Source organism: Eschrichtius robustus, chromosome 8, assembly GCF_028021215.1.
Source record: "Eschrichtius robustus isolate mEscRob2 chromosome 8, mEscRob2.pri, whole genome shotgun sequence".
In the NCBI taxonomy this organism is placed as follows: Eukaryota; Metazoa; Chordata; class Mammalia; order Artiodactyla; family Eschrichtiidae; genus Eschrichtius; species Eschrichtius robustus.
In genome coordinates, this window is record NC_090831.1 from 53,586,743 (window position 1) to 53,603,453 (window position 16,711).

General features: G+C 35.4%; 1 protein-coding gene across 2 annotated transcripts in view; it reads right to left on the reverse strand.

Moving 5' to 3' along the window:
• Positions 1–5,138: 5,138 nt before the first annotated feature.
• The window catches only part of CCDC126 (coiled-coil domain containing 126), a 39,396-nt gene continuing 27,823 nt past the window's right edge, over positions 5,139–16,711 (reverse strand). For both annotated transcript variants that reach the window (XM_068549947.1, XM_068549948.1), the window contains exon 3: positions 5,139–6,047. In XM_068549947.1, coding sequence (XP_068406048.1) covers positions 5,863–6,047 — 185 coding nt within the window. In that variant the 3' untranslated portion in view covers positions 5,139–5,862. The remainder of the gene's footprint in view (positions 6,048–16,711) is intronic.

Sequence of the window (16,711 nt, forward strand, 5' to 3'; positions counted from 1 at the left end):
CGTTTTAAGCCAAAAGCTATAAAATAACAAACCTGATCTGATTAAGCACAAGTTTGACTACTAACCAATCCCCTCCCCATTCTCTAACCCTCAGTCTTTTCCTTACTTCGCAAAATGGTTCTAGCCTGCTGCTCATGATATAAAACAAAGCCTGAGGATGATCACCAGTTTTGGATTTTCTCTGTTCTTCCAGTAGAGATATTTCAACACTTTATTTTGTCTCCCCCAAATGGATATTAACCACACTTTATTAGGTTACCCTCTAGCATCTAGACAACAAGGAATAATGGAAAGAGGTCAGGCTTTAGATTTGTCCCACACCAAGGTCTAAATCTTTTATATGCAACCAAAGTGCCCAATAATTGAGTGAAAGGTATATCAACTGTGATATTCATTTCACACAATGAAATAACCATGAAAGTTATACACTTACTGACTTGGAAATAAGTTCATGATATGTTGTACAAAAAGAATGTCTTTTTTTAATATAAAGGTATAGATGCACAAAGCAAAAAGTGTAAAATGGCTGAGGAACTTGTATTAACAAATATTTATCAGGCACCTATTATGTGCCAGACACATAATGTATATGTGTACACCTGTATATGCCCAGGTTATATCAGTGAATTAGACTCTAATTCACTCGAAAACCTATGCAACACGGCAAAAGCAGTTCTAAGAGGGAAGTTTATAGCAATACAATCTTCCCTCAGGAAACGAGAAAAATCTCAAATAAACAATCTAACCTTACACCTACAGCAACTAGAGAAAGAAGAACAAACAAAACCCAAGTTAATAGAAGAAAGAAATCATAAAGATCAGAGCAGAAATAAATGAAATAGAGATGAAGAAAACAATAGAAAAGATCAATGAAACTAACAGCCGGTTCTTTGAAAAGATAAACAAAATTCATAAACCTTTAGCCAGACTCATCAAGAAAAAGAGAGAGAGGGCTCAAATCAATAAAATTAGAAATGAAAAAGGAGGAATTCCCTGGTGGCGCAGTGGTTAAGAATCCACATGCCAATGTAGGGGACACGGGTTCGAGCCCTGGTCCAGGAAGATCCCACATGCCGCAGAGCAACTAAGCCCGTGTGCCGCAACTACTGAAGCACGCACGCCTAGAGCCGTTTAAAACTTACTGTAGCCTTAATGTACAGAACAAAATGACTTACAAGCAAATTTTGTTAGCAGTAGCTAGAGAATGGGTAACTGACCAGTCTGGTGAATGTAGTGGTAGTCCCACAGCTGGTCCTTCTTGTGGCGTTTCTAAAAGAGCTCCCAACGAAGATCCACCTTGTCGACTATCAGGTAAAATAAAAGAACATATTCTAGAAGAAATAATACCCACAGGACTAACAAAAAATGCCGCCGGAAAGTGTAGAGTCTGCTCTTCCAGGGGAAAGTGCAGTGAAACACAGTATATTTGTAATAGATGTTCTGTTCCCCTGAACAGAGGTGCCTGCTATACTACCTATTACACTCTAATGAAGTATTAGAACGCTTTATTATGACATGTACGAAGTTTCAAATAAATACATTAAGTGCAAAAAAAGTTGTTGATATTTACTCAAACGCGGGTGTTTCAATATTCACTTACATTACAAATCGCCAGCCACAGGTGTTAGTTTCTGCAAAAATCCCATGGTCAATAATGTGTTAATACACAGAAATTGGTTGCATTTCTATACACTAACAACGAAAGATCAGAAAGAAAAATAAAAGAAACAACCCATTTACCATCATATCAAAAAGAATAAAACACCTAGGAATAAACTTACCTGAGGAGGCAAACAACCTGTACTCCGAAAACTGTAAGATGCTGATAAAAGAAATCAAAGATGATACGAACAGATGGAGAGGTATACCATGTTCTTTGATTGCAGGAATCAATATTGTCAAAATGACTATACTACCCAAGGCAATCAACTGATTCAATACAATCCCCATCAAATTACCAATGGCACTTTTCACAGAACTAGAACAAAAAATCTTAAAATTTGTATGGAGACACAAAAGACCCCAAATAGCCAAAGCAATCTTGAGAAAGAAAAACAGAGCTGGAGGAATCAGGCTCCCTGACTTCAGACTATACTACAAAGCTATAGTCATCAAAACAGTATGGTACTGGCACCAAAAACAGAAATATAAATCAATGGAACAGGATAGAAAGCCCAGAAATAAACCCACGAACCTATGGTCAATTAATCTATAACAAAGGAGGCAAGACTATACAACGGAGAAAAGACAGTCTCTTCAATAAATGGTACTGGGAAAACTGGATAGCTACATGCAAAAAGATGAAATTAGAACATTCTTTAACACCACACACAAAAATAAACTCCAAATGGATTAAAGACCTAAATGTAAGACTGGATACTATAAAACTCTTAGAGGAATATATAGGCAGAACACTCTCTGACATAAATCACAGCATATCTTTTTTTGATCTGTCTCCTAGAGTAATGAAAATAAAAACAAAATTAAACAAATGGGACCTAATTAAACTCAAAATCTTTTGCACAGCAAAGGAAACCATAAGCAAAACAAAAAGACAACCCACAGAATGGGAGAAAATATTTGCAAACGATGCAACTGACAAGGGATTTAATATCTCCAAAATTTACAAACAGCTCATGCAGCTCAATATGAAAAAAACAAACAACCCAATCAAAAAATGGGTAGAAGACCTAAATAGACATTTCTCCAAAGAAGACATGCAGATGGCCAAGAGGCACATAAAAAGATGTTCAACACTGATAATTATTAGAGAAATGCAAATCAAAACTATGATATCACCTCACACCAGTCAGAATGGCCATCATCATAAAGTCTACAAAAAATAAATCCTGGAGAGAGTGTGGAGAAAAAGGAACCCTCCTACACTGTTAGTGGAAATGTAAACTGGTGCAGCCACAGTATGGAGGTTCCTTAAAAAACTAAAAATAGAGCTACCATAAGATCCAGCAATCCCACTCCTGGGCATATATCTGAGAAAAACATGGTTTGAAAGGATACATGTGGGACTTCCCTGGTGGCACAGTGGTTAAGAATCTGCCTGCTAATGCAGGGGACACGGGTTCAAGCCCTGGTCCGGGAAGATCCCACATGCCGCAGAGCAACTAAGCCCGTGCGCCACAACTACTGCGCCTGTGCTCTAGAGCCCACGAGCCAGAACTACTGAAGCCTGCATGCCAAGCACCTGTGATCTGCAACAAGAGAAGCCACCACAGTGAGAAGCCCGTGCGCTGCAATGAAAAGTAGCCCCCGCTCGCCGCAACTAGAGAAAGCCCACATGCAGCAACAAAGACACAATGCAGCCAAAAATCAACTAATTAATTAATTAATTTTTTAAAAAAAGAAAGGATACATGCACCCCAATGTTCACTGCAGCACTGTTTACAATAGCCAAGACATGGAAGCAACCTAAATGTCCATCAACAGAGGAGTGGATAAAGAAGGTGTGTTAGATATATACAATGGAATATTATTCAGCCATTAAAATGAATGAAATAATGCCATTTGCAGCAACACAGATGGACCTGGAGATTATCATACTAAGTGAAGTAAGTCAGGCAGAGAAAGATAAATATATGATATCAGATTATAAGTGAAACCTAAAAAAAAAAAAAAGATACAAATGAACTTATTTACATAACAGACACAGACTCACAGACTTAGAGAACAAACTTATGGTTAACAGGAAGGAAGGGTGGGGGGTAGGGACAGATTGGGAGTTTGGGATTGACGTGTATACAATGCTATTAAAATAGATAACCAACAAGGACCTACTGTATAGCACAGGGAACTCTGCTCTATACTCTGTAATAACCTAAATGGGAAAAGAATTTGAAAAAGAACATATACATGTTTATGTATAACTGAATTACTATGCTGTACACCTGAAACACATTATTAATCAACTATACGCCAATATAAAATAAAAATTTAAAAATTTAAGTTTAAATTTAAAAAAACTCAACAGTAAACTTCGATTTGACAGTACAAGCCTAGGAACCACCTCCAAACACAATCCCCAGATTTGTTCCCATCAATCCCTAAACTCAGACTCTCCTAACCTGAACAAGGCAATCTTCCATTTTTCTCTTTTGAAACAGCTATCTGGAATTCATGGAACAAAACCCAAATTATCTAAGATTCCTTTTAATCATTTACCATTTATTAAATGCACAATCACCATTAAAGAAAAAACTTATGATAATACTTTAAAGTACAAATAATACATTTTATTTCATCCCTGAAAACAAAAACAAAAAACAAAAATGTCAACATCTAATGAGAGACTGAACAATTATTCCAAACTTTACCTGGAAATGGTATATAAATAATTTCTTCACATAAAGGTAGGGTACAGGGAAGAGTCTGGAAAGATACCTTTCATGAAATATTTTCTCATACTTACTTTAATAAAACATTATAATTATTGCTACTATGTCTGGTAGTACATTGTAATAATGAACAATACAATATCTAAAACTAAATTCCATACAGTCTAAATCTAGAAGCTAGCTGCACTTAAGCAGTTGTTATAGAGAATAAATACTATGAAACATAGGGCACCATATGGCAATTAAATTTGCTACAAGGTAAATTTAAATAAAGGTGTACTTTGCTCTATAGTAGAATTACCCAAGATTAAGATCTCCTGTGCTATATAGAATAGCTGTTTTCCTGAAAAGATAGTCCATCTTCATAATTTAAATTATATTTTAAACATTCTTAATTATTTTTAAGTGTTCATTATATAAAATGAATATCTAACGTATCTATTATACAAATCCAAAATTTCATAAAGCAGGATATTCTACGTACTATAATGTTACCATTTTCCAAGCAATTTAATGCAACACAAATACTTTTATTATGTACATCTGGCTAAAGTCCTTAAGAGTCCCAGTCTCACAAATATCTCAGTTTCTCTCTCCCTTGCCAATATAATATAAGCAAAAATTACCAAAATATGGAAATAATGTGCTTTCTTGACAACATAATCAAAGGGTTACACTTTTAAATTAACATTCTTGTACATGAAAATCATGAATTAATACTTATTTTTAATCTCATCATAAAAATCTTTTATTCTTCAGAACATAAGTATATAAGAAAATGTTACGTATGAGATTAGAGATTACTATTTTAATGTTATTTAATTGTCCCAATGTTTAGAATAGGTTACGAACAGTGGCTACTACCCATTTCAAGATTATACTCTTATAAATGTAATTTTTAAAAATATACAATAATTAACCTCCAGTTATTCTGAAGGGATAGTGCAAATGAAGACATTCTTTGGGTCATGATTTCAAAACATAATTTTCAACATTATACTTCCTTTCTCTCTGCTCATAATCCGAATAACAAAATATAGTAAGTACTGGAAGTAAGCACATTTTCTAATAGTATTAGTCAAACAGTCACATCTACTGATAACAAACGACAGAATGATTCAGTAACAATATTCTTCACTTGTCTGAAAAACATGTTATATATTTAAATAAATATTTTATAGAAATGAATCCATGTCTTTCAGTGTTTTTGTTTCAACTTGATCTCAAACACAAAGATTTATACAAAGATCACCTACCTGCTTACTACATCAACCATGTTACCAAATTCCCTTTAAGGATATAGTACAGCGTTGAAGAGTTGTGCCTGAAAGCAAATTAATAACTTTTAAAATTTATATACAGAATTAGAGTTCCATGAATCCAGCATATTCCTTGAAAATGCGTAGAGGTTTTATTGTAAAGTATTACTCTATGCTAGCCAGCGATATAAAAGCTTTTCTGCCATAGGATATAATCCACGGTGAACGTAGCAGCACAAGCTGATCTTCAACTGCTATCTAATGCTGCCTGATGCATTTATCCTTTTATTTGTCGTCACTGGCACCAGATTCCCACTAGTACCATTGGTAGTGTTGGTTGCTGAGCCGTTCACAACAATATAGTCGACTTTGTTCTCCAGCTTTACCAAACGTTGTAAAATGTCATCCAAAAGGACAGCAATTGTTCTTTTTAGATCAGCTAGGGGAAAAAAAAATGAGAATAAACCATATTAAATACTGATAGAGCACTTAATATTTGTGTTTTCATAGTATGAGGGGAAAAGTGAACAATTATCGAGTCATCCAAAAGAAAATATACGAGAGGGAAAGCACTCATACCACACATAGAAAAAGCCTAACTGTTTTAATGAATAGCATCACATACAGAGCTTCTTAATGGAATTTCAGAGTTATAAATGTGGGGAAACTCACTTTTTTAGTGCAATAAAACAGATTTAAAGGCTGGTTTAAAATGTTAGTCCCTCTGTAAGGAACCCATTTACTTTGAGTTTCTTAGTCTGTAAAGACAACTGTGGACTAGGCAGGTAAGGTAAAAAACTAGCTGAGCTAAGTAAGAAATTCAAGGAAATGCAGAAACAAGAAACCTGGAACCTCCACAGGCTGAAGTGTAGGGGCAGCCTAGGATCCAGAGCAGATGCCAGGAACCTGATCAGTGCAGTACAGATACTAGTTCTGACTAGAAAATGATGGGGAAGACTGTATCTTCTAATCTCTCTGGGAGGTTAAAGGGTTTCAGTAGAATTTACCTGATAAGAATGAAATTTTGACCCTTTGCTTCCTTAGAATCCTCTTTTCTCAGGTTTCCCAATGGCACCTAACACATATTATGTATTCAGTCAGTGGCAACTAATATTGTTATTTTTTGTTGATCCTGGACCAAAAAAGGCAGCTCAAACCCTAATCTGTGATCAGGAGAAAAATCATTTAACAACAACTCATAAAGTTGCTGATGGTTCTGTTACTAAGCTATCAGAAAAAGCAGAAGCAGAAGAAAAAACAGATAAATTGGACTTCATCAAAATTTAAAACTTTTGGACATCAAAAGATATTATCCAGAAAGTAAAAAGACAATCTAGAGAATGGAAGAAAATATTTGCAAATCATATATCTGACAAGGGCTTAGTATCAAGAACATATAAAGAACTCCTAAACCCAACAACAAAAAGATAAACCACTCAATTTTTAAAATCAGCAAAGGACTTGAATAAACATTTCTCCAAAGAAGATACGCAAATGAACAATAAGCACATGAAAAGATACCCAACGTCACAATGAAATACCACTTTACATCTACTAGGATGGCTATAATCAAAGAAAAGGAAAATAAGCATTGGCAAAAATGTGAAGAAATTGGAACCCTCGTACACTGCTGGTGGGGATATAGAATGGCACAGCCACCACAGAAAATAGTTCGGCAGTTTCTCAAAAAGCTAAACATAAAACGACCATGTGACCCAGTAATTCCACTCCTAGGTATCTACCCCCAAAAAAGTGAAAGCAGAGACTCAAAGAGATACTTGCACACCAATGTTTATTTCAGAATTATTCACAATAGCCAAAAGGTGGAAACAACCTAAGTGTCCATCAGTAGATCAAAAGATCAACAAAATGTGGTATTAACATACAGGGAATATTATTTAGCCATAAAAAGGAATGACGTTCTGATACATGATACAAAATGGATGAACCTTGAAGACATTATGCAAAGTGAAATAAGCCAGACAAAAAAAGGACAAATACCGTATGATTCCACTTATTTGGACTACCTAGAATAGAAAAACACGTAGAGACAGAAGGTAGATTAGAGGTTACCAAAGACCAGGGGAAGGGGGGAATGGCAAGTTACTGCTTAATGGTAAGGTTACAGAGTTTCTTGTTTGGAGTGATGCAAGTGTTAGGTAGTAGTGATGGCTGTACAACATTGAATATAATTAATGCCACTGAACTGTACACCTAAAAATGGTTAAGATGGAAGGGCTTCCCTGGTGGTGCAGTGGTTAAGAAGCCACCTGCCAATGCAGGGGACACAGGTTCAAGCCCTGGTCTGGGAAGATCCCACATGCCGTGGAGCAACTAAGCTTGTGCACCACAGCTACTGAGCCTGCGCTCTATAGCCCGCGAGCCACAACTACTGAAGCCCGCGTGCCTAGAGACTGTGCTCTGCAACAAGAGAAGCCACCGCAATGAGAAGCCCATGCATCGCAACGAAGAGTAGCCCCTGCTCACTGCAAGTAGAGAAAGCCCGCGTGCAGCAACGAAGACCCAACGCAGGCAAAAATAAACAAATAAAATAAATTTTTTTTAAAAAAATGGTTAAGATGGCAAATTTTATGTTACATACATTTTACCATAATTTTCTTAAAGTGAAAAAAGCAAAACAGACTTCAGAAAGGAGTAGTGAGAGTAGTGGTAGCAGGTGGTTGTAAAAAGTGATTAGAAATAAATCAACAAAAAAATCAGTGTTATATAAAGTGAGGGGAAAAACTATTTGGAGAAAGTCCAGTGATGGAGGAAATCAAGCAGTGTATCTTTCGGCATCATTCATCATGAACACTTAAATATTCTAGTTTAGTGGGTATGCACAAGAAGAAAAGTATAAGAAAAATTCTTTGATAAGAAGTATTTAGGGATAAAATGTCATGATATATACAACTTGTTTCAACTGGTACCCCCTAAAAGCATATATATTTGTATAGAGAAGGAAAGATAAAAATACAGAAAACTTTTTAGCAAATGATGAATCTAGAGAAAAGATATATGATGTTTACCACATAATTTCCCCTAACTTTCTGTAGACTGAGAATTTTCAAAATAAAAGATTAGGGAGAGGGGGCATTTCTTTATTAAGACCTTTCAATCAAGAGTTATAATAGTATTTGGTAAGTTAAAAAATATATATTTTAAAGAATCTTCCAGCAACAAGACTAAAAGATAACTGCTGGATCTGTTTTTCCCTGGCAGCCACCTCATGTATAATATTTGAAGAAGTAGGCAACCCAGGCCAGAGAAGGCTACATAGAATAGACTGGGGTGGGGAGCTTACCATCATGTTAACATAAAATGAAGCTAAAGTCCTCAGAGGTTTGACACCAAGCTGAAGTGCGACATGAATTATAAAGGTACAGCCTCCTCACTGATTAGTTATAGTTAGGAATAGCAATTAAAGGAAAAGTTGGGGTTCTTTAAAATCAAATACAAACAAATTTATTGTAATGTATGTGTATTTTATATATATATATATTTGTGTCTGTATATATATACATATATATGTATATGTGCACATCAGGGTTTTTTTTTCATACATTATTTAATATTTTCATTAGTAATGAGGATTAAATGATACATAAGGCTTAGCTCAATGTGTGGTACACAATAAGGTCTCAACAAACCTTACTTGTTATTAGTTGTTGTAATATTCAGTAAACATGTCTATTTTTTTCTGTATAAAATAGACTGAAAAAGTAAACATTTTTAGCAGGTAGGAAAACTAGAATTCAGACCCCAGTCTTTCACTTCCAAGGCCCCAAACTCAGGGTTCTCCACTACAACACAGATGCAAAAAGAATACATATATATATTTTTACCTCTATGGTGTCTAAATGGTGAGTAGATATACTGTATCTCATGATTTTTTTTTTTAACATTTTCAATGTTTTTAATTTTGGAAAATTTCAAACATACACAAGCAGAGATAGAACAGTATAATGAGTACTCATGGACCTAATTCTCATCACTTGGCTTTCACAATGAACAATATTTTGCCATTCTTGGTTCATCTCTCCCCTTCCACCTTTTTTCTCCAACAGTATTTTAAGTCAAATCCCAGACATCATGTCATTTCACTGTAAATTCTTCGGAATGCACCTTTAACATTTAAAGAACTTAACCACTGTGCTATTATCATGCTTAAAAAAATTTATAGTAATTTCTTAATTTAAGTAGTTTAATACCTGGTCCATATCCAGATTTTCCTGATTACCTGAAAAATGTCTTCTTACAGTTGATTTGTTTGAATCAGGATTCAAATGAAATCTACACATTGCATTTGACTATTGCTTCTTTAGAGGAAATGTATATATATCTTCAGCCTACCACAATAATTTTTCCCTTTTATGTTATTACTTTCTACATGCATACACTTTTTTTTTTTCCCACACACACACTCTGTCAGGTTTTTTTATTACAAATAATTTGGGTTATAACAGTGACAAAGGCCACTACGTTTCCAATCTAAAATCCATGTAGCATATATCTGAGCTTCCTGCTTATATTTTATTATGATGCTGCAGAATAGTGGTGTCCACAGCCTTTGATAAATGCTTACACCAATTCTCTTTGGAAAAAGTCATTTTATTTTAAACTTATAATTTGTAAGTTAAGTAATCAGTTTTCCATCAAAAAAGTACTCAAAGGAAAAGTTGGGTTTAATCAGAAACAACTATATATTACTTTAACAATGTTCTAAATTATCATATATCCTCCTTTCAAATTTTCTAAAATCAGTTGTTTTAATAAAATATTTTAGAAGACTAAGAAATCTAAATTACTTTGCTTGATGATATAAAATCAGTTAGTTGAAAAACCACAATGATCCCTTTGAACATAACAAAACTCACCCTTTCTCTAGATTCACATTACAATTTTCTGTTTACATTTCATGTGACTATATAGTTATGGGAATTATATGTTTACACTATATGGGAGTCCACAGTACTTCCCCACAAAGCCCTATCACTGAAAGTGCTAGCAATAAGAACTCCTACCACGGGACCCGGTTCAGAACCCCTAAAAACAACCTGGAAGTGGAAGACCAAACTATATCCTTTTACTCAGCTCATCCAGCTTGATGCTTTATCACATAGTAGACAGTCAACAAATGTTGGAAATGAACATTTGCTGAATGTCTGATTCATGTTTGGTAGGCGGTATCATGGTTGAGACTAAGATGAAGAATCAGACTTAGGAAATAAAATCCTTTAAGGTTGCTCTGCTCCTGCTTTAAGCTTCCCTACTCTGGGAGAAGAAATCAAATAGTTTAAGGGAAAAACAACAAAAAACAGGCTAATACAAAGGCACATAAGAACACACATACTATCAAAATAGCACCTAGCCCAATTATTTCACAGTATACAAAAATCAAAAGGAGGATATAATGGAATCTAAAAAATAAAACAAACGAATGAATATGACAAAACAAAACAAAAAAGGAGGTTACAATGCTATTAAATATACTAAAGATATTGGATATAAAAAGATTCTTGCTACAATAAACATAATCAGAGATTGTGAGGCACAGCAGGAAGCCACTATCATCCCAAGCCTAAGGAACAGAGAGAAAAATCAGTAATGTTACAACAGCCCAAGTCCAAGGACACCTAGTGGAATACAGAGCCAAGGAGTCAGTCTGGCAGAAGCTGGCGCTACAAAGGAGACATCACCTGAGGCAGAAAGGGAGAAAAATACCCTAGCTTCTCTTTTCCTCCTACATTCCGAATTCCTGCCAGTACTTCTCATTGGCTGAACCCAGGCAGTAGCTAGTTGATTTAGGAACTGAGAAAGTGCCACCTACTAGAATCACCCTCCCTTGAGATACAAAACAGAGAAAAGTAAAGGAATAAATCTGAAGGCAACCAGGAAAAGGACCAGCACAAACACCAAGTACACATGCCTTTGTGGACCCCATACTTACAGGTCTCTGTTGATTTATCTCTTATTTACATCTCAATAGGTTTTATTATTTGTATTCTTAATGTGAAGAGAGGCAGATACAAATAAAAATAGCCATGTGTACACAAAAAAGAAATTCAATTGTAGTAAAATGCAAAAATGACTAATGAAAATAAAATACATAAGTGTGGGACTTCCCTGGTGGCACAGTAGTTAAGAATCCACCTGCCAATACAGGGGACACTAGTTTGATCCCTGGTCCGGGAAGATCCCACATGCCACAAAGCAACTAAGCCCATGAGCCACAACTACTGAGTCCACATGCCACAACTACTGAAGCCCACATACCTAGAGCCTGTGCTCCACAACAAGAGAAGTCACCGCAATGAGAAGCCAGCGCACCTCAACGAAGGGTAGCCCCCGCTCACCACAACTAGAGAAAGCCCACACACAGCAACAAAGACCCAAAGCAGCCATTAAAAAAAAAACAAAAAAAACAGAAGTGTTTAAAGTATCTAAGTCAAAAACTTTTCCTTATTAATATTTTTCAAATTCAAATTAATATTTTACCACCACTAACATCTGCTTAATTGTACAAGGGAGAAAACTTAGAAGTCACTTCTTGATTATCAAAGTGAATTACTCACTGTAAAGTTTTATTATGAAGCTAGCAATAAAACAAGAATGCTTCCTAAGCAATATGAACGAATTCAAATATCAGAGCAAACTGCTAGGTAAAAGTGGTTTCAAAAGCCTCATAAACTCTGTAATCAAATGTACATTAATTGTTTAGTCCTTTACATTTTTAATACAGCTACCTTCTACTGAGTGCTGAATAAATTATATCATTCAACAAATATTTTATTACTTCCCTACTTAAGGCTGCAAGGCACACTGTTTAGGTCTCATGAGTAGATCGACATGTTCTCATCAAACTTTAAATACAAATTAAATGCCTAGGTACATAAAATAAGCCTAATTTTTCTTAAGTGAGAAAACAAAAGCTAGATAATGGATTTGACTAAATAATACAAATCATGAATAATCTACATTTTAAATAGCCACATTAAAACCACTTCTAATAGGAATTCTGAGATTGACTTCCCTCTAACATGTTTAGAATATAAGGACTATTCATTTTACAGGTTTGTTTAGTTTTTTTCTTAATTGGTAAATAACTTATTTTGAGATAACTGTACATTTACATATAGTTGCAAGAGATAACAAATACAGAAATTCCTGTACCCTTTACCCAGTTTCCCCCAACAGTGACATCTTGTGAAACTACATACATCACAACTATAGTACTGACGCTGGTACAGTCAAGATGCAGAATATTTCCTTCACCACACCAATCCTTGTGTTGCCCTTTTACAGTAACCCCCACCTCCCTCTCATTAGCCTGTTAATATGATGGAATACACTGATCGATTTTTTTTTTTTTTTTACGCCTGCCATGTGGCATGTGGGATCTTAGTTCCCCGACCAGGTCTCGAACCTGTGCCCCCTGCATTGGGAGCATGGAGTCTTAACCACTGGGCTGCCAGAGAAGTCCCTATACTGATTGATTTTTGAAAATTAAACCAGCCTTGCATCCCTGGAATAAATGCCACTTGGTCACAGTATTTCATTCTTTTTTTTTTTTTTTTTAGGGTCATACATATAACCTTTTAATCACTTATTTGAAATGCATATAAAATAAATTGCCATAATTTTTTTTTTCTTAAACAACAGAAATTTATATTTCCCCAGTCTGGAGACAGGAAGCCCAAGATCAAAGCTATGGCCGGTTTAGTTTCTCCAGAGGCATCTCTCCTTGGCTTGCAGATGGGTATCTTCTCACTGTGTCCTCATGTGGCCTTTTTTCTGTGCATGCATCTCATGTCTATTTCTCTTCTTATAAGGACACCAGTCCTATTGATAAGGGTCCCAAACTTCTATGTGTGTCATTATATCCACAGTGAATCTCTTATAGACAGCATATAATTAAATCCTGGGTTTTTTTAAAATCCATTCTGCCAATCTATGTATTTTGATTAGGGAGTTTAATCCATTTATTTTTTTTTTCTTTTTTTGATTTTTTGATTTTATTTTTTTAAATTTCATTTTACTTATTCTTTTATACAGCAGGTTCTTATTAGTCATGAATTTTATACACATCAGTGTATACATGTCACTCCCAATCGCCCAATTCATCACACCACCACGCCCACCCCCCACAGCTTTCCCCCCTTGGTGTCCATACGTTTGTTCCCTACCTCTGTGTCTCAATTTCTACCCTGCTAACTGGTTCATCTGTACCATTTTTCTAGGTTACACATATATGCATTAATATACGATATTTGTTTTTCACTTTCTGACTTACTTCACTCTCTATGACAGTCTCTAGATCCATCCACCTCTCTACAAATGACCCAATTTCGTTCCTTTTTATGGCTGAGTAATATTCCATTGTATATATGTACCACATCTTCTTTATCCATTCACCTGTCGATGGGCATTTAGATTGCTTCCATGACCTGGCTATTGTAAACAGTACTGCAGTGAACATTGGGGTGCATGTGTCTTTTTGAATTATGGTTTTCTCTGGGTACACGCCCAGTAGTGGGATTGCTGGGTCATACAGTAATTCTGTTTTTAGTTTTTTAAGGAACCTCCATACTGTTCTCCATAGTGGCTGTATCAATTTACATTCCCACCAACAGTGCAAGAGGGTTCCCTTTTCTCCACACCCTCTCCAGCATTTGTTGTTTCTAGATTTTCTGATGATGGCCATTCTAACTGGTGTGAGGTGATACCTCATTGTAGTTTTGATTTGCATTTCTCTAATAATTAGTGATGTTGAGCAGCTTTTCATGTGCTTCTTGGCCATCTGTATGTCTTCTTTGGAGAAATGTCTATTTAGGTCTTCTGCCTATTTTGGGATTGGGTTGTTTGTTTTTTTAATATTGAGCTGAATGAGCTGTTTATATATTTTGGAGATTAATCCTTTGTCCGTTGACTCGTTTGCAAATATTTTCTCCCATTCTGAGGGTTGTCTTTTCCTCTTCTTTACGCTTTCCTTTGCTGTGGAAAAGCTTTGAAGTTTCATTAGGTCCCATTTGTTTATTTTTGTTTTTATTTCCATTACTCTAGGAGGTGGATCAAAAAAGATCTTGCTGTGATTTATGTCAGAGTGTTCTCCCTATGTTTTCCTCTAAGAGTTTTATAGTGTCCACTCTTACATTTAGGTCTCGAATCCACTTTGATTTTATTTTTGTGTATGGTGTTAGGGAGTGTTCTAATTTCACTCTTTTACATGTAGCTGTCCAGTTTTCCCAGCACCACTTATTGAAGAGACTGTCTTTTCTCCATTGTATATCCTTGCCTCCTTTGTCATAGATTAGTTGACCATAGGTGTGTGGGTTTATCTCTGGGCTTTCTATCTTGTTCCATTGATCTATATTTCTGTTTTTGTGCCAGTACCATATTGTCTTGATTACTGTAGCTTTGTAATATATTCTGAAGTCAGGGAGTCTGATTCCTCCAGCTCCGTTTCTTTCCTTCAAGACTGCTATGACTATTCGGGGTCTTTTGCGTCTCCATACAAATTTTAAGATTTTTTGTTCTAGTTACATAAAAAATGCCATTGGTAATTTGATAGGGATTGCATTGAATCCATAGATTGCTTTGGGTAGTATAGTTATTTTCACAATACTGATTCTTCTAATTCAAGAACATGGTATGTCTCTCCATCTGTTGGTATCATCTTTAATTTCTTTCATCAGTGTCTTATAGTTTTCTGCATACAGGTCTTTTGTCTCCCTAGGTAGGTTTATTCCCAGGTATTTTATTCTTTTTGTTGCAATGGTAAATGGGAGTGTTTCCTTAATTTCCCTTTCAGATTTTTCAACATTAGAGTATAGGAATGCAAGAGATTTCTGTGCATTAATTTTGTATCCTGCAACTTTACTAAATTCAATGATTAGCTCTATTAGCTTTCTGGTGGCATCTTTAGGATTCTCTATATATAGTATCATGTCATCTGCAAACAGTGACAGTTTTACTTCTTCTTTTCCAATTTGTATCCCTTTTATTTCTTTTTCTTCTCTGATTGCCGTGGCTAGGACTTCCAGAACTATGTTGAATAATAGTGGTGAGAGTGGACATCCTTGTCTTGTTCCTGATCTTAGAGGAAATGCTTTCAGTTTTTCACCATTGAAAATGATGTTTGCTGTGGGTTTGTTGTATATGGCCTTTATTATGTTGAGGTAGGTTCCCTCTATGCCCACTTTCTGGAGAGTTTTTATCATAAATGGGTGCTGAATTTTGTCAAAAGCTTTTTCTGCATCTATTGAGATGATCATATGGTTTTTATTCTTCAATTTGTTAATAAAGTGTATCACATTGATTGATTTCCACATATTGAAGAATCCTTGCATCCCTGGGATAAATCCCACTTGATCATGGTGTATGATCCTTTTAATGTGTTGTTGGATTCTGTTTGCTAGTATTCTGTTGAGGAATTTTGCATCTATATTCATCAGTGATATTGGTCTGTAATTTTCTGTTTTCGTAGTATCTTTGTCTGGTTTTGGTATCAGGGTGATGGTGGGCTCATAGAATGAGTTTGGGAGTGTTCCTTCCTCTACAATTTTTTGGAAGAGTATGAGAAGGATGGGTGTTAGCTCTTCTCTAAATGTTTGATAGAATTCACCTGTGAAGCCATCTGGTTCTGGACTTCTGTTTGTTGGAAGATTTTTAATCACAGTTTCAATTTCATTACTTGTGATTGGTCTGTTCATATTTTCTGTTTCTTCCTGGTTCAGTCTTGGAAGGTTATACCTTTCTAAGAATTTGCCCATTTCTTCCAGGTTGTCCATTTTATTGGCATAGAGTTGCTTGTAGTAGTCTCTTAGGATGCTTTGTATTTCTGCAGTGTCTGTTGTAACTTCTCCTTTTTCATTTCTAATTTTATTGATTTGAGTGCTCTCCCTCTTTTTCTTGATGAGTCTGGCTAATGGTTTTTCAATTTTGTTTATATTCTCAAAGAACCAGCTTTTAGTTTTATTGATCTTTGCTATTGTTTTGTTTCTATTTATTTCTGCTCTGTTCTTTATGATTTCTTTCCTTCTGCTAACTTTCAGTTTTGTTTGTTCTTCTTTCTCTAGTTTCTTTAGGTGTAAGGTTAGATTG